The sequence below is a fragment of the Thermobia domestica genome, chromosome 2, assembly GCF_964235325.1.
Source record: "Thermobia domestica chromosome 2, izTheDome1.hap1.1, whole genome shotgun sequence".
Classification (NCBI taxonomy): domain Eukaryota; kingdom Metazoa; phylum Arthropoda; class Insecta; order Zygentoma; family Lepismatidae; genus Thermobia; species Thermobia domestica.
Genome location: NC_137455.1, coordinates 107,932,958 through 107,952,124, shown reverse-complemented (window position 1 = coordinate 107,952,124; position 19,167 = coordinate 107,932,958). Strand labels below are relative to the sequence as shown.

The following is a 19,167-nucleotide window of genomic DNA, read 5'->3' as shown; positions in this document are numbered from 1 at the left end:
GTACATTGTCTCTTAGTATTTTTCTTATGTGATGTATAGTTCGCAAGATATTGGATTGTAACACTTATTTATAAGTACTGGAAATTTTATCGGATACCGGACCATTTTTGGGGCCCATCTTGAAAACGGTGCCCCATATCAAAAATTGTTTCCTACAAAAATTGTTCAATTTTTCAAGCTCTTTCGAACGAGGTATCACTCGACCTATGTTCTCATTTGAAAATTTCACGTTTACCTCCCTCCCCCCGAAATGGGGGGCGGGAGAAACCTAATGTTTGACTCATTTCTTAGGCCCCTCTGTATTGTACATTGTCTCTTAGTATTTTTCTTATGTGATGTATAGTTCGCAAGATATTGGATTGTAACACTTATTTATAAGTACTGGAAATTTTATCGGATACAGGACCATTTTTGGGGCCCATCTTGAAAACGGTGCCCCATATCAAAAATTGTTTCCTACAAAAATTGTTCAATTTTTCGAGCTCTTTCGAACGAGGTATCACTCGACCTATGTTCCCATTTGAAAATTTCACGTTCACCCCCCTCCCCCCAAAATGGGGGGCGGGGGAAACCTAATGTTTGACTCATTTCTTAGGCCCCTCTATATTGTACATTCTCTCTTAATATTTTTCTTATATGATGTATAGTTCGCGAGATATTGGCTTGTAACACTTATTTTGACTCACCCTGTATATATATGTGTGTGAGTGTGTGTGTGTGTGTGTGGACCAAATGAAATCTTCACCGGGAATCTAACCTGCATCACTCAGTCAAAACGCAGAACGATGACAATTATTTGATGGGGTCTAAAATTTGGAAAACGTAAATAAATAAAAATAAAAGGTACTTTGTTATTATTTTTTTCTAAGTACTTTTTTTTCCTTCAAGATCAAGATCAGTACTTACAAGGAATGGATATGAACCTGTCATCCAGACATCCGAATGAAACCTAGTCCATTCGATAAACATAACAAAGATATGTTCATGCAAACAAAATTAGGTGCCATGGACAACGGAGTAAGTCCCTGGGGCCTATTAACCCTGTTAATATAAAGAAATTCGTAGACTCATAGTGAAATAGCTATTGCATCAATACTGTTCATTGGAAACTTATTGTTTATGCATTTCGGTGGAAACAATGCATTTCGGCAAAACAAAATATGAAAACTGTCCCTTGGTTGAGCGAATTCCCTTATAGGCCTATACCAGAGCCATTTTCTCCGGGGGCATTTTTTCCTCTACAGTTCAGAGTTAGATTTTTTCCGGAGTCTTCTACCTTTTTCTAAGGGGGCAAGTATTAATATTTGGAACCCCTTAAAAATATAAAGTTGCACTCCCTATACAATATGAAACATAAAGTTTTGGCCCCTCTGGAATTTAAAACCTTAATAAATATTTTTCAATACTTTTAGGGACCGCAGTTGGCATTTCAGGGAAGTAGGGCACAGATTACACTTATGCTTCATCTTAAGGAAATGTATTTTATTCAGATAATGCGGCAGCAGCATTTTACGTTACTTTCAATTCTTTTGAAAATGGTAGGCCTATATAGTTTAGTTCATTCTATGCTTCATAAGTTAAACTGCGGGGTCAATATTTGACACAGCTTAAAGCCTTAAGAAATATATACGTATGTTATTTCTGGGGACCCTAATAGTAGATAATTTACTGATATGGGCTCATATCACATTTTTGCTTCACTTAACTATATATATATACTGTATATATATATATATATATATATATATATATATATATATATATATATATATATATATATATATATATATATATATATATATATATATATATATATTTAATGTGGTGAAACTATTCCATGCTTCAACTTATACACTCATGTTCCTATCGTATCATGTTATACGGAGTAAGTTTTATCTTGAAGTGTTCTCCCCTCCAATGTCGGAAAGCTTAAATCGGGAGGTACTTGTCCCCTTTAAGTTGTGACCCTATTCGTGGTCTATATGAATATTGAAAATAGTGTATAAGGTTTTTGGATAATAGGTTACTGTAAAACAATTGGATCGTGTTGGAAAGTAAATAAAAAGAATGTGGTTAACTTGGCGATGGATCTGTACCGGCTAACAATAATATTGAAAAGGGTGATGACAGATTTTGAGTATGTGATTATTATTAGTTGGTTAGCTAAAAAGGAATTTTTGTCACTTCACTGAATATGTCAAATACAAGTTGATCTCTCATAGCTTTGTTTAAGTCCTTCTCGAATGCGTATTTATTGACCTGTGCTTTTAGTTAAACTACATATTCGTGGATAGATTAGCCGTATTTTTGTTTTAAAGCGTGAAATTTTAATCTTTCTAAGATATAGTTGGTTGATTGTCCATATTACTTGACTAATACCTCTACCAAATCTGCATATTTTAATTCTGCTAATTTCTTTGGTAACACTATCAACTAATAATAATCACAGACTCAAATTCTACCATCATCTTTTTCAATATTATTATTAGCTGGTACAAACCCATCGCCAACTTAACCACATTCTTTACATTTACTTTCCAACAAATCGGATTATATTTAGCAACCTTGGTGCACTAATAAGAAATGGGTGAATCACTAAAAGCATTCTTTAGCTTCGTTATGTGTTCCAGTATTGTCAAGATGGCTGTTGCATCATATTTTGGTATCATCACAGTAGACAAGGAATAGATCCATAAAACAATGGCCACACTCTATGTAAATTACAAGTCAGTACGTCCCCCCCCCCCCTCCCGCCTTGCATTTCATATTTTATTACTAACAGTTATTTAGAAACATTACTAATATCAACTTCAGAACAAAGGGCGAACTTCCGCGAAGGAGGACATACTTCGTTAGGAGGGTGGGGGTCAGATATAGGACAACACAGTACTCATTGGACACGAACATGGAAAATAATGTAAATCTTACCAAACATAAAAGAAAATAGCTCGAGCGGAAATTAATTTTGTAATTATTTTAAATGCAAAAATTATAATATGGTAGTTCTCTATTTCATTTCTAAGTCTGCTTGTCTATTATACTAACTCTAAATAATAATAATAATAATAATAATAATAATAATAATAATAATAATAATAATAATAATAATAATAATAATAATAATAATAATAATAATAATAATTTTAAAAGTTATTTTTCTTCTAAATTACCGAAAAGAGTATCCTGACTCTTGTTAACTGCCTGTGGGCCCTGGGTCTCTAGTTCGGGTCTGTTGATGACAGAGTTCAGGTAGAAATGTTGTCGAGACAAAAGGAAAAATGAAAGGTAAAAGCTGTAATGTCACCATACTAGCTGTAAATGTACTTTTTATTCAGAACTCGACGTCCTGGAAAATCCCCACGCTCTGTCATTTTGCTGTTGCTAAAATATTAACGAACTTTTTGTTTTACCAAAGAGGAGAGAAAAGAAGCAGAAAGCCTTTCACTACTTACCATGTAATTTTCCCCATGTTTCGTTTTTAGCATGTGAGCCGCCTGCTGCAGGCCCTGTCTGTACGTGGCGTTTGCAATATCTGTCGGGAATGACAAGGCTATTATACGCTCCGTGACGTACGTCAGGTCCATACTGTGTTCCGAGTCACGTGGCCGCAGCTTGGGACGCGCCGGCCGCGTCTGGGTCACCGCCTGCAAAAAAATACAGAAACAAAAAATAGTTATCCTTTATGTTGCACACTTCAGCACTTCTTACATATTTATCTGAAACTATATCACTCAGGATAGAATACAATTTAACAGTAATATTCAACATATTTTCTTATTTGCGATATTAATGCTTCACATTGCAAAATCAGTAGCATGAATTGTGATTAAATCTGTTCAATTTAATACATGCTAATTTGAATGTTGTATCCTATTTATAATGGAAAAGTCAGTATCCTAGAACGTTATACAACCCTTTTAAGAGATGTGTACTTTTGGTTGTAGAAAGAGAAGTGGCACAATGATAATTCCTTAAAATAAACAGCAATCATCTTAGTGCACCACACTAATTAATAATAGTGAATAATCATGCTAATAAATGTCCCTATGTGCGCAATCATTTGTTTGCCTAACGCTAATAGATGTCGCTACGTTGTATGTGTCCTTGAATAATTGCGTAAAACTATGGTAGAGTCTATGGAGTTTGAAGCAGTTAGTGAAAAAACTAAAAAATAAATAAATACATTTGTTAATTGTGAACAGTTAAGAGCTTTAATTAACCACGATGTTAACCTATACTGTACAGCGGGCCGAAGGCTTAGTCGCAACAAATAGTTGACATAATGTATAGTCTGTTCTTCAATAGCCTTTGTTTTAAACCTAGTACTGAATATGCAAAACTAGTATGGATATAATAAATGATTATGAACATGAAAGGATTAAGTCCTTCCAGACAGTTTTAAAACTAAATGTTGTGTAGTCAGCACTCAGCACAACAAATTCAATTAACGTAGTTTCTAATTTACACGGAATATGCATAAGTAAATGTACAGAGTAGTTTAGGTTATAAAAATTTTGGTAGTCATAATGTTGATTTCTTAGAGTAAGGGAAAATTGAAGAAAGGACAAAAGGTGGAAGACCAAATAAAGAGTATCAGATTATGCCAAAAAGAAGACCATATCAATGCATGCGAGGTCTGTCAGAAAAATTCTAAGCCTGGCTATTAAAAGATAAAGATAAAAGATGACACTTGCGTAATATCATTGTTGAACTTTAGTTTATATACATATATGGTCATGGTCCTGTAGCTACTGCTTCCTTAATCTCTTTTTTGCACTTCATTGAAAACAAGTAAGTGTGTTCCGGTCTCTGCACTATAGAGGAAATTGGATTTAGGCTACAATCCAAGAACTTATAATAAAGAGGTAACATCGAAAGAAACACATAATAAACCTGGCATCACACAGGTAACCCACTTGTTTAAAATGTTACAAATAACAGAGTAGTATAATGTATAATAAAAGTGCTCCGAAACTTTGCACTACAACCCCTTTGAGTTTATGCAACCACAATGACGCTAAAGAATATATAGTAGCCTATAAACACGTAACTTCGCCGTAATAAACCAGCATCCGTTGAGGTGTTTCATAATCTGACTTCAAAGGTTACTACCAGAACCTCAATAAATTTATATGAGATCACCGGGAAAGTACACACTAAAAAAAAATTTTTTTAAATAATCAAAATCGCTGCATCATGTTAATGTTGTGTGAACATACCCTGAACATGTATATAAATGGGTTAAATTGAGAACCTCTTCCTTTTACTGAAGTCGGTTAAAAATATGAATATTTTTGTACGAGGAGACTCCGTTATATGCCGATATCAAGAAATGAATCACGGAGGGTCACAGCAAAGTTAAAAAAAATAAGCCTCGCAGGTGGCTGCCCTGTACTCCAACTACAGATGTAATTATGAAAAAAGAAGAAAGAAAATGCTCGAAATGATTATAAATGACCATCGATTCACAACCAGAAAAATATCTAACACCATTGGTATATCCTACGAAAACTTTCAGTGTACCTCCAGTACGACTCAGAACTTTTGATTGTTCCCTGTATTGACTATTGCTCAGAAACTAGTACACATCATTCATAAAGCAATTAGCATAGAAGATATGGATGATTTGAAACTCCAAAGTAACCCCACCAACCTCCAGTTTATAACAGAAGAGTTACAAAAGCGTGTTTTCAATAATCAATAGATTCGATTACTAGCTAACGTAAAACACAAGTATAATACATTCTGCTAAGATAGTAAAGAGGACCACGAAGTTCCATGTATGGGATATTCGGAGGAATATTTTGCATTAGGAAAATCTACGTATCCTTTTATTATAGGCAACCAACATTTCTCTGCTACTGTGCAAGTTGCATAGAAGCTAGGAAATGATATTTATTTCAAACAGAATATGGATAGTCACAATTAAAGTTACCGGTGAAGACGTTAACGGATGACTACATTAACGAGCTCGGTTGAGGTAATCGCTGTAGCTGCCTGTTGTTAAAACATAATTAAAAAAAAATTGATTTCGCTTAAGAGTTAACGTGTAGAGTAACGCACGTACGGATCTACTAATAGTACAACCCGTTATAACTCCAACGGCGTGCTCCTAACAGTGAATAAGGTTACATCATATTGACATACAAGTACTAATCCTTATAGAAAAAATTCCTTTAATTACTGCTCCTCTTTACATTTATTTAAAAAAGAAAACAAATTCCTTTTCAGTCAAGCAAGGCATAATATTTAAGTAGTATACCACTAATTCCTTATGCAAAGGGTCTCTGACTCGATCCCAGATCATGTACGTTTGTGATGGACAGCCTGGTGTCTTACTTCATCTTTTTAGTTTTCATGTTTCCTCATCAATTCGTTTATCATCACCTTTTTGTATAGCACAAAGTTGAGCAGCGATTCAATCCATTGCATAATACTTAGCTTTATATCCATTCAAGTGGTTAACGATTATCAATCATAAATTTTTTTCTTGGTGCAAAGAACGATATTTAAATAAATTATTAGTAGCATGTGAGGTTAGCTCCATTTATCCATTTTTAATAACGGTTAGCTTATCTATATTTATTAATAGTTAGTTTTAACGGCTAGGGTGCAGGAGATTCGGTTTTAATTCCCAGTAGAAAATTTGTGATTCACATCCTTATTAAAGGGAGATATTCGTGAATTCCTACTTTTAATTTTTCAATATTCCCAGGTTGATTACCATTGGATGTACTCGTGTATGTGTCGAGTACAAACACGATTAGAGGTTCGGGTCCACTTTAAATAGCAGCTTCTGTTTCATAGCCTTCACACTGAAAAGGGGTGTTAACCTCTAGTTAACCAATGAAACTATTATTATGAATAATAATAATAATAATAATAATAATAATAATAATAATAATAATAATAATAATAATAATAATAATAATAATAATAATAATAATAATAATAGTGTGATTATTATTATTATTATTATTATTATTATTATTATTATTATTATTATTATTATTATTATTATTATTATTATTATTATTATTATTACAGGCTGAGTTTTAATTCAATTTAAAATTCTTACATAATTTAGTACACGAAGGTTTTTATTTACGAAGGGGACCCTAGATGGTTTTATTTCGTTAAGGGTTCCTTACTGTAGAGCCAGGAAATTTACTCCTTTTGTTTGCCCTAGGCTATTTTCTAAATCTATTTATAGCTGTATTGAACAGTGGCGGATCCAGGAAGGACTTCTGGGAGGGGCGGTGAGTTGTAATACTGCTACAGAACTACTTTTAAGAGCTCCAAACTCTGGGATGGGTTTAATTTATATATGAAATAAAAAAAGTTTCCTTTTCTGGGAGGGGCGATCGTCCCCCCTCCCTTGGTAATTAAACAGCTAATAAATTCCATTCTATTCTTGATCTATTCCAATCTAAATTTTCAATTACTCGTCATCACTTTCTTTAAACGTTTTAAAAGAGGTTAGTTTCTTTCGAATGGGTGCCTTTATATGTGTATATATTTTCTTTTACTTGTATTAGTGTATGTTCTTCCATACATATATAGTTCATTTTCTGTTTATGCATGTAGTTTTCTCTATTACAAATCCTATATTTGTTTTTTAAATATTTTTAATAACTATCTATCACTGATGCATTCAGTATGTTACTCTTATTATTATTTTATTTTATGTATTAATTGTTTATTTTATAATTACAGTATGATGTAACGCATTTTATTGTACTCTATATTATTTTTGACATTATTAATTGTATTTACGTACGTATTGTCATTTTATACCTTGAAGATAAAACAGATAATTAGCTATATATTTATCCTATATTCCTTACGGTCATTTTTCCCTATAATATTTAATTTTTTTCTTCATTCATTGGTTTTTAAAAAAAATCAAAGGCACTATATACATCGCACGGCTTCAAAGAAACTCATTCGATCTACATGAAACGTAGGATGGTGATAGATCTTGACTTGCTGTAGAATCGTGTGAAATTTTGGGGCATACAGGCTTTTGAAATGAAATGAAATTATTGAGTTTTACGTCCCACAGTTATACCGGCTAGGCTGAAGGAGACGGTAATGATGAGAGATGAATGAAATGGTGGAATGATGTGGAAGGAAATGGGAGAAGCCTGAGAAAACCCACGCACACGGTGTTTGTCCACCACAGAGTTCACTTGGCGGGGGCTGGGATCGAACCTGGAACCCCTAGTACCAGAGGTGAACGCTCTACCACTGAGCCACCGCGGCCCCCATATAGGCTTTTGATGTCCGGGTTATGGATCGTCAAATTTGAGATTTTGACATAGGCACAATTTCTTAAAAACAATCAATCGAGCTCATCCGATCTGGATCAAACTTGGCAAAGTTGTAGACATTGACCTACTATAGAAGAATGGGCAATGTTATGGTGTACAAGTTTTTGATTCCCAACTTATAAGTCATCAAATGTGGAGCGTGGACTTGGTGAAATTTTGCGCAAAACAAATTTAATAGAAATTTGTTTAAGAAATGAATGTAGGACGATCTTTTCCCCCTGCAAATTGGGAAAATTTACACTTTTTTAAAAGAAAAAGTCGTATAACATAACTTGTTTAAAATAATAATAATAATAATAATAATAATAATAATAATAATAATAATAATAATAATAATAATAATAATAATAATAATAATAATAATAATAATAATAATAATAATAACAACATCATGGTTAATTTTAAGTTAGAACTTTATACTTCTTGGATGTGGAAACGAGCACAAAGGCCCTAGAACGGAAATATCAAAAGCCAATAAATAAATAAATAAATAAATAAATAAAATAAGAAAATAGTTCATACATACCGTATATTTCATTTTCGACAACAAGCTTTCCGGAACTTCACTTAATAATACAGGCATCGTATATATTAATAGTAATTACTAACAACAAGAGTCTCTAAACTTACATATATAAATACACACACACAACTGAAAAAGAGCGAGTTGCACTCTTGACCTTCAGACTGATGCAAACTTTTCTTACAAACAGAAGAGAAGGGAAACTATTGGGATCTTCCTTCTACATGGTCATCGTCATCAGATGACTACGAGAGGGAGACGTGCAAAGAATCAAATGCTTAACTTAAACAATGACATCATATCTCTTCCACTTCATTTGAATGTGTATCCACATTCTCTGACGTCATTAGGAACATCATCTCAAGAGAACAGCATCAGAATGAACAGAACGGAAATCCGCAAGAAAAAACAAAATAGTTTGGTACAGATAAAAATATCTTGTTTCGCAGAGCAATTTCATTATACTTTGCGAAATTGAGCGAATATATATAAAGAGCTTCTGTACTGTTTTATGAGCCAACATTATTATCATGTTCTTTACTTAGAACTAATGAAGGATAAGGCCATTTATAATTAGATACGAACCGTTGTGGTAGCCAGAAAATACTCTTTCACACAAGTGTAGGCCAAACAAAGAAGACTGGAAATTCCAGGAAGCAACGATTTGCTAATTCATACAGGGTATTCGAAAATAACAAGCAAAGACTTTGAGACATGAATCTTCCCTTAAAGACATGAAAACAAGTAGGAATGTCACAGTGCAATCCACCTGAAGGAGTTAGGTTCTGTCTTTGGTAAATCGAACCCCTTAACAAGCTAAAAATTTTTATCAACCCTAAGCATAAATATAGCATTTTACCTCCAATTAAATTAAGTATACTTAAGGAAGAATGAATATTTAAAAATACAAAATATTTAAGTCGAGTAGAATGTGATTTAGTTTCATTTTAGCGTTGTACTCCACGCACAGATTATCATTTTGCGTCCTGAACATTATACCAACCCGCTAATCTCACCAGCACTGCGAGTAGTCTATCAGGAAAGGATGGCATCCATAATTACTTCCATAGGAATACTTGGGGAGCCGATTTTTGATTATACATATCTTGGGACCAAATGGATGGATCACCTCCATCAAGGAGCTCGATTCTTAACTTCTGACACTCTACATCCAGGACTAAATTGATGGGGATTTACCAAGTAATTTTTGAGATTTTGTGTCTTCTAGGCGGACACACGAACAGAGTAAATATATAAAGCAGATTTTGGTAAACGAAAGTCTTTTGAAATCTCAATAAATAAATATGGATGCACAAATGCGTCATTTGGGAGTTAAAGCCTGCTGAATATTGGTCAAAACGATAAAATAAAGGGTCCATAACCCGAAAAAAAGTCGGGTGAAGGTCGGGTTATTAAATGTCGAGATTCCATTAAAGAGCATAATGGTTATTAAATGTCGAGATTCCATTAAAGAGCATAATGGTTATTAAATGTCGAGATTCCATTAAAGAGCATAATGGTTATTAAATGTCGAGATTCCATTAAAGAGCATAATGGTTATTAAATGTCGAGATTCCATTAACGTATCAGAGAATATGGAGTGTATTTCAACCTTCAGTTCTTGACCTATCATTTCTTGTTTTTCTAAGATCTTACAAATCTTCTATGCTTCGGGACTAATATTGGCGCCGCCCCTGTTCTACATCCACTGGTACACTAATGAATTCTAAGTTCGAAAAGAGAACTTGTCCTCTTGCCCGACCTTGATCTGACTTTTCGTTCTTGAGTTATGGTCCTTTCTTTAATTGTACCGAATAAATTTCGGCGGGCTATAGCTCCGAAATAACGCATTTGTGTTGTTTCCGAACTCCCTGTATATTTCAGTGGCGTAGTATGGTTTTCTACTTAGGTGAAGCCATTGTTTCGAACTATTCTGAGTAATTAATCGATTATTCCTAATTTCTGCGTTCAGGGGGGTTACGATTTTCAATACTCTTCTTCCGAATAGTGGACGTACCATTGGGTCCAGGACGAGACACTCAAGTGTCTCATCGTTTGCGTGTTATCTCAATACAAGAAGGAGAGAAAGTCATGCATTGCTTAGACGATCCTACCGGGGAAGAAGATTGACCTGACCAAACGGAAACTGGGGAAAGGTGCTTATCCCAGGAATCTACATAACGGTTTTCGATCCCAATGGAAGGGAGGAACCTGTATAGGAAAAGGGGCCAATCTCAAACTCAAATGGTGTCCTGATACGTACTATTGTTCCAGGATGAGATATTGAGTATTTCGACGTGTTTGCTGTACTTTTGCGCGGAAGGCGGTAGTCATTGAATAATGATAGAGATAGGTGGGGCCGGGAAGGATTAAGCCTCCTCAGATTCGCCTGGAGCTCCCTATTGGGTTAGAATATAAATAAGGTACAGACGAAGATATCGCCCAATACAATACTATAGGACTAAACGTCTGAGACGATGACGATTCTCTGATACAGGGTCACCATTTGGGGAAGGCAGTGGGGGAAAGGTCCCCCCCTGAGTTTCAGATACACATGTTTTGAATAAATTGTATACTAATATATTAATAAAAAAAAACGTGAAAGTCTTATGTCGGTAAATTAACTTGCCTCCCCCCTTCCCCGACACAACCTGAAATGACACTACTGCTGCGATATCTCCGAATCAAATCTTTTCTTGTTTATATATTTCTTTGATTGACGTTAATTCCTGAGGGAATCAAAGCAAGAAGGGAAAACGTGACAAAATAGAACTAGAAAGCTACTGGTTTTATTTCTCAGTGAAGTTGACCATTGAGGTTTCTTCTTGGTTTCTGTTCCTCAGAAGACGTCTCTTGGGAAACCTTAGAAACAAACAAAGGATGGAATTCGATTCAAAAATCAAACACGAACTGATCTTTTCCAAACAGCCAACGCGTTTAGAGATTGGGATGGAACATACGAGAGGAAGAAAGATTGTTTGAGAAAGACTATATATATATATATATATATATATATATATATATATATATATATATATATATATATATATATATATATATAAGAGGAAAAGGAAACAAAATAAACAGAAGACAATTTAGAGACACCAAACAACGCACTGGAGAGACAAGTTTTGCTGTGTCATTCTCTGCCTACAAAAACATGCAACATCTTATTCTGAGTTGAGACCTTGACAGACATATTTCTTAATAGGAAGTCATATAAATAGTCAAAGCGAAAATCTTCATTTCCACTGAAACTTCTAAACCACCCAAAATCGATTTAAGTCAGTACTTGTTACATGTCTTTCTACATCAAAGTAATACGTATACAATGTGTACGTACGTATATTCCCCCTTTCCTGGATATGTTAATGCACACTTTGAAAATTAAATTTTAAGCTCCAATTTGTTCTTGGAATTGTGGGTTTTAGACAAGCTGGAAGTGTATAATGTATACATAATAATTTATACAATAGTTGCAGCTGAAGCATAGACTTGAAGAGTGTGCAAGAAAACTTTAGTATTAGACATTCGTGTGCTTGTCTATGCCAGTTGGGTTTTTATTGAAGTAGAACCCCGATTTATATTTCATCTTAGGGAAATATATTTTGTTCAGATGATGGGGCAGCAGCATATTAAATTATTTTCAGTTCTTTTTGAACTGATATGATGTGGCCATTCCACGCTTCACGAATTAAATTGAGGAGACAATATTGGACACAACTGAAACCTTTCAGAAATAATATATTATTTCTGAAGGCTCTAATAGTAGACAATTTACTGAAATTGCCCCGACCATATTTTTGCTTCATTTAAGAAATTGTTTTTGCGATGTCGGGAACCTATTCCATGCTTAATTATACATTCATGTTCGTATCACATCATGTGGAGTAAGAAAATTTTATCTTAAAGTGGGCCCATCGAATGTCTGGAGGTTTTAATGGGAGGCCACTTGCCCCCTGCCCTCCACAAGTTGTAGCTCTGATCTCTCCTCTGGAATTTAAAGAAAAAGACCCATGAAAATTTTTATTAAAAAATCTCTTAATTTTCTGAAAGACAGTGAAATTGGTAAAGTAAAAGAAAAAGTCTCCAATTATATTAAACAGTTGTTTGTTTCTACAATGCACTAAATAGTACGAGTATATGCTTAAAAAAAAAAAAAAAAAAAGTAACTAAATACTTACAACCACGCGCGGGAAACACTGCTCGTGTTAGCTGCTTTGCACGGTACGCATGGACAATTCTTCAGGAAAATAAAGAGGCGAAGAAGAGTCAATAAATGAAGAAAGATATTTAAGAAAGAACTTCTCCGGATATATACAAGACTAAAAACAAGAAAGAGAACAATATATGTTTTAATAGAAAGCGACTGACGTGCAACATGCCAGGCGAACAAGTAGCCCACAGAAGCAGATATACCCATCGTTCCTCGAAGAAGTCCTTCACATTTCGGAATGTACGCAGCCCGTTGTTGCCCTGCTGAAATATAGCGTCCGGAGCTGTCCGAAGAAAATGCATTACCTCGGCGTATAGGACTTTCTTGATGTACTGGCCATTGATGAAGTTGCTCTAAATGCGTAGCAGCCAAGATTGTGTGTTGTGCCCTTATGCGTTCTTTAGTCATCGTCGGCGTAAGTCCGAACTCCATCACCGTATCCCAGTATCCCACTGTGGAACTAACACTGAAAGAGACGCTGCACCACGCTGCCTATGCAGACAAAATCTCTGTCATTTCGTGATGCAGTAACATTGCACTGCCCACTACCCGATCCCTAATGCGCAGGGGTGGACTGGCCATAATCAAGTACCGGCCCGATGGCCGCTGCGCCCTCCTCACATCAGTGCCTTTGCGCCCTCCTCGGGAGGGGCTAAGACCCGTCTTAGCCTCGGGAAGGCACACAGTTTCCTCTCTGAACACATTTAAAAAAAAAGCTATATAATTATTTTATAAATTCGCTAGCCTTTGGCCAGGTAGGACTCCATCCCAGACTCCGTATTTGCTCGGCCTGCGGCCTCGCTCTTTGTTTTCGGCGTGGGAATGCTATTAATGATATTAGATTTACCCCTAAATATATAGATTTGACTCTAATATCGGTCATTTTGGACGATTTTTATATATCACCCTTACCACCCCACGCTCCGCCCCAAATCCCAGTATTTGCTCGGCCCGCGGCCTCGCTTTTTCTATTTTTGGCTTTGGGAATGTCATTATAATGATCTTAGGGACCCTGAAATTTAGAGATTTGACTCTAATATCGGTCATTTTGGATGGTTTTTATATATCAACCCTCCCAGCCCCACTGCTCCGCCCCAAGATCCCGTCTTTACTCGGCCTTGACCTTTCTGTTTTAGGCTTTGGTGGTACCATTAATGATCTCAGCGACTTCGAAATATATTGATTTGACTCTAATCTCGGTCATTTTGGATCATTTTTACATGTCTCTCCCTTCCACTCCCGCCGTTAGAGGCGCTAGTGGCGTTACATAAAAACAAAACTCCGTTCAAGACTTACAGATGAACATCTGGAATCATTGTTCTTGATGAACTCAGAAAGAGACATTCTGACCAAAATAGACAACAATCTTATTATTGACAAAATGTGTGAAAAAAGCGAAGGCTCCTTCAAGCACAAAGCAGACACTTTACTTTCATTTTCCAGTTTTGTTTTTGAATTTCTTTTTTCGCTAGGTAGGTATATAATTCTAAATTTACTTTTGTTAATTTATAGTAAATGTTTCACGTATACTTTTTATTAACGGTTTTAAAAATAGATGAAAAATAAGTTAATGTTATGATGAACTACTAGTGTCTACCACAAAACGGACCTTACTTAAAAAAACACGAATCCTATTTAGTACTTAAAGTCTCTTTGTTTGTTTATGAAAATATTGAATTTGTATAATTCTATCGTGATTAACTGCAATACCTACTTAATCTTTTGTTTTTTGTGTACTAATTTTCCGGGGGAAGCCCCCCGGCACTCTCATTTATTAGGAGGGGGTATTCCATACAACCGAAAGCCTCAGATGGACGGCGCCCTCCCAGGGTATGTGTCCGCGCCCTTTTTACATAGCCAGTCCACCCCTGCTAATGCGTATGGTTCTCTTTAACTTATGTATCTCTTCCATCCCAGTATTACTTTCATGGGAGCATGTACTACACGCACAATAATTTCAAGGTGCAAGAAGCCGTTCGTGGGCCGATCATGGAGCCCCGTTTGAATCTAATCATTTGTTAATATTGCACTCTTTGACGTAGATGAGCCAGTGTCGCTTGGCCACACGTTTCGTGTTCGTTTGTCCATTAGTCGAGTTCTGCGGAAACCGTCCTCTCGAGCTGCTGAGCCCATGCGTGCGTTATCTTGCTGAAATCTTAATCATTTGTACGTCATATCCTGTGGGTTTGGAGGTATTCCCATTATTTCTTGGTATTGCAATTTTCATAACAGCAGTGTATGTAGAAAGCTAAACCCAGTGAACCATCAAAATAAATCGTGACAATGTACTTTTCTTCAAAAGATCTGTATTGCTGGATTTGTGATTAAATTAATTGGCAAGAAAGCTTCTCCTTGTTGCTATTAGTATTAGATGAAAATAGCTTGCAATAAGTTCCCATGACACTTCTGAAATAAATATTTGGTCGTAAATGTTATCATTATAATAACAAGATAATAAAAATATCAATGGTGAGGTAATAAAAGTCATGAGTTCCACAATGTCCTCCCTTTCGTTCCACTTCATGGAACACTTTTATGAGATGCACTCACGAAGGTGTCCTGTAATCATGTTTATGTGCAAAATTAGCAAGTGTTGCTATCCCAATGGAAAATACATCTTTATCATTGTGCTGACTAGTAACTTGTTACCCATAAGCCATTCTTTGCACCTCAGTAATAAGTGTGAGTAAGTGTGCGTAGAACTATACTAAAATGTTTTTTTTTTTAAATCGAACACATGAGTGGGGCGTAAAATACTTGTAATAACTGGAAAAGGGTCATTATGACGCGTTTCGTTGCATATGCCTATGTTAGTGTTTATTTTATTTCATGAGAATGTTCCATTTAAGATTGCCCACGAGACTTAAAAAAAAAAAAAAGTCTCGTCTCGAGAAGGTGTGAAAGTAACGTCTCGTCTCGGAAAGTGTATCTTTCTATTAAAAGTAATCTGTCTCTTGTCTCGTCTTATTGGACAACCCTAGTTCATTTAACTGATTTATGTGGCCCCGCATGGCAAAGTCGCTAACATTCTTACCTTTGATGCGAGCGGCACCTGGTTCGATTCCCGGTGGAACCACTCGGTCGAAAAGGTATAACAGTTTTTTTTAGACCAGCCATCTTGAGTGAGGTTTTACCTGGGTTTCCTTCATTCACATCAAGCAAATGCTGGGGTGGTACCTTACATAATGGTCCCAGGACGCTTCCTTCCTTTCCCAATCCTTTCTTCCCTCCCTTTCCCCTGATAGTGTTCTCGCCGAGGGACGCCATCCTCAAATACGGATTAAATGGTCTTAGATTGCCGACAGCCCAGAAATCCTAAACCTTAACTGATTTATTTAACGACGCACATAATTAGGAGAACGCTGAAATGACCTATCTCCCACTTTGAATACTTCAGAGACGAAGCATTCAAATCATGTTTGTGTATTTAACTTAACATAAAAGTACTAACTTAGTATCCACTCAGCTTACTGGTATTTCTCTAAATTTCTAAACCTAACTTCCCCATCTTTTCAAAACTTTGTTAAAGTCCCCAAAAAATCATTCAAAAGCAGTGGCGGTTCATGAGGAATGTCACATCGAAAAAAAATACAATTTAACCGCTACTATTAGCAAAGTGTAGAAAACGTATCTGTCTCTATACAAAGATTAGGATATTACTGTATACAAGTTTCCTTCACTTAGCTTGTAGCGAAAAAAAAAATACCAGTGTGACTTCTATGGTGAGCCGCCACTGTTCAATTTTCAAAAAATTAAGTAAATGATTACATATGACATGATGTCTGAGTCTAGTTATGACATAATCTGATGGATTCGTGGAATACACATGTTTCTGTTGCAATACGGTATATTGCTATCAATAAAAAACACTCCATGATAAGTGCTTCTGCTACAGTTCTCTGCGGAGAGACATTATCATAGGAATTCTACTTATACTGGCAGGTCATTTGCCACAAACTGAGAAGCATCTTTACACTACGGTCCTCAGCTAACCTGTTCATCTCGATAATTTTGTTATCTCTTACGTCGCACGATTATGCTCTGTAGACTAAAGGACAGTGGTGTATACAAGGAGAGTTTCAATGGTTTTATCCATCCTTGAACAAGATACTACGCAAAAACAAACACCTACCTGGTACCATATTAAGATATGTATAGAAGCACCTGATTGTATAAACTTGGGGAGCCTGACAATCTTCTGTGTACGCCACTGTTCAAGGAGTCAGATGATTAATTGAAGTGAGTTGCAGTAAAAACTCGTTAATCCACACGCACGGTAACCAACGCCGCGGTACTCCAGTCTTCAGTCGTCGTCTGTACATACGTACTGTACTTTTAGATTTTCATGTAACAACAATGCAACCGTAAACAAATGTAAACAGAGCTGTTGAGATTGGTCAGGTCAGTCCATTTTCAGGGGTGTACAGTATGTAGTACAATACGTACTTTAAGTTGCGAGCACTGAGACGTCCGTTGCCAAGATGTCGTCGAAAAGGAAACATGTTATTCTAACTTTCGAAGACAAGTGCAAGATTATCAAGCGACTGGACAATGGATAAAGTTTAGGAAAACTTGCTTCAGAATACGGGTTTGGAAAATCAAGTGTTTGACATTAAAAGCGCGAGAGATAAGATAATCTCTTACTGTTCTCGTATGGAATGTGGTCCGGGAACTTTGAGAACGGCTGAAAATGTGGATGTTGAACAAGCGCTTTACACATGGATAGTGCAGCAGAGGGCGAAAATAACATGGTGACATTATCGCAGAGATGGGCAGTGAACAAAAGCAAAAAGGATATGATCTTTCAATTTATTGTACATACGTACATACTGTCAGTGAATTTACGTACGAATTTTAAACTTGTTTCGTTTTTTTTTTTTTTTTTTTTTTTTTTTTTAAGCATTTCTCAGTAATCTGAACTTTTTGATAATCCGAACAGCTCGAGCAAACAAGTATTCGGATTGACAAGGTTAAACTAAGAATGTGTGGAATGAGAAAATGTTAGAAAAGCACGGAGAACCACGAAAATACACGAATCAAGGACATTTAGCATTCGAGGTGAGCGTTCTACCACTAAACCTTAGTCTTGAGGTAACAATTTTCTACTTTCAAGCAGTCCACCACTTATAGTCTCTTTCGCTTCTTCCCTCTACTTTCCACTTTGTAAGATCACATCCCTGAGCATACAGTTACTTCTCAGCCAATGTTCCGAAAAGTTTGACTTTCTAATCGCATCTAATATTGTTACCTTCTCATTTACTATTCCTACTACTAATTTGGTTTTCCGTTCGATTCACCTAATTTTCTTCTTTCTCAACTCTGCACACCAACATTTTGAGAACCTCTAAGCTTTTGCAGCTAGTATTGCCCCACCTAAGTAGCTAATCCGCATGTTTTCCAAATGCGTAGTCCTTGCTGTTTGATTTCCAGTAAGGATACTTCCCTTGGATACAAAACCGAATAGTAGTTAGGATACCACAATAGCGTAAGCGCTTAAATGAAGAGAAGTGTTTGATTTTACTCACCAAGGAAACAACAAATCAAATTTAGAAACAGCTGTGGATGACTCGGATAGTATAAAACTGATTTTGATCGATCTGCTTCAACAATTTCCATTGTATGTACTCTCGCCTACTGAAATGTACCTTATCATTTCAAGATCCAAATTTTCTGACAAGGTCTCACTCACACCGACAAACTGACAGGTAAATTCAAATTAATGTGAATGTAACATGCAAATTAATTATAGAGTAAGAGAAAGCAAATGTGTAATTTGAAAAAAAAAAAAAAAAAAAAAGAAAGAAAGAAAAAGAAAAAGAGTCTGACATTTGTTGTTTATAATTTCGCATAGTATATCAAGTATGGTGAAACATAATGATTTAAATGTACAGCACATATTAAGATCTACGCATATGACATACACACTTAAAAGATATAAGAATGAATAAATTAACATCTAGAACACGTGTATTGCGATTTCCTTTGTATTTTGTCCTTGGGCAATAACAATAATTAAAAAAACAAAAACTGTTTCGTACTCACTAGCAAGAACAACACTAATAAACCGCTTGAAGGCATTAGAAATCGGTGACTTT

At 35.7% G+C, this 19,167-nt stretch overlaps 1 protein-coding gene across 11 annotated transcripts in view; it reads right to left on the bottom strand.

Annotated features, from left to right (window-relative positions):
• by (focal adhesion protein tensin) overlaps positions 1 to 19,167 on the bottom strand; it is a 947,366-nt gene that overhangs the window by 200,659 nt on the left and 727,540 nt on the right. For all 11 annotated transcript variants that reach the window (XM_081744677.1, XM_081744683.1, XM_081744695.1 and 8 more), the window contains one exon: positions 3,453 to 3,644. In XM_081744677.1, the coding sequence (XP_081600803.1) occupies positions 3,453 to 3,644 (192 nt within the window). The remainder of the gene's footprint in view (positions 1 to 3,452; positions 3,645 to 19,167) is intronic.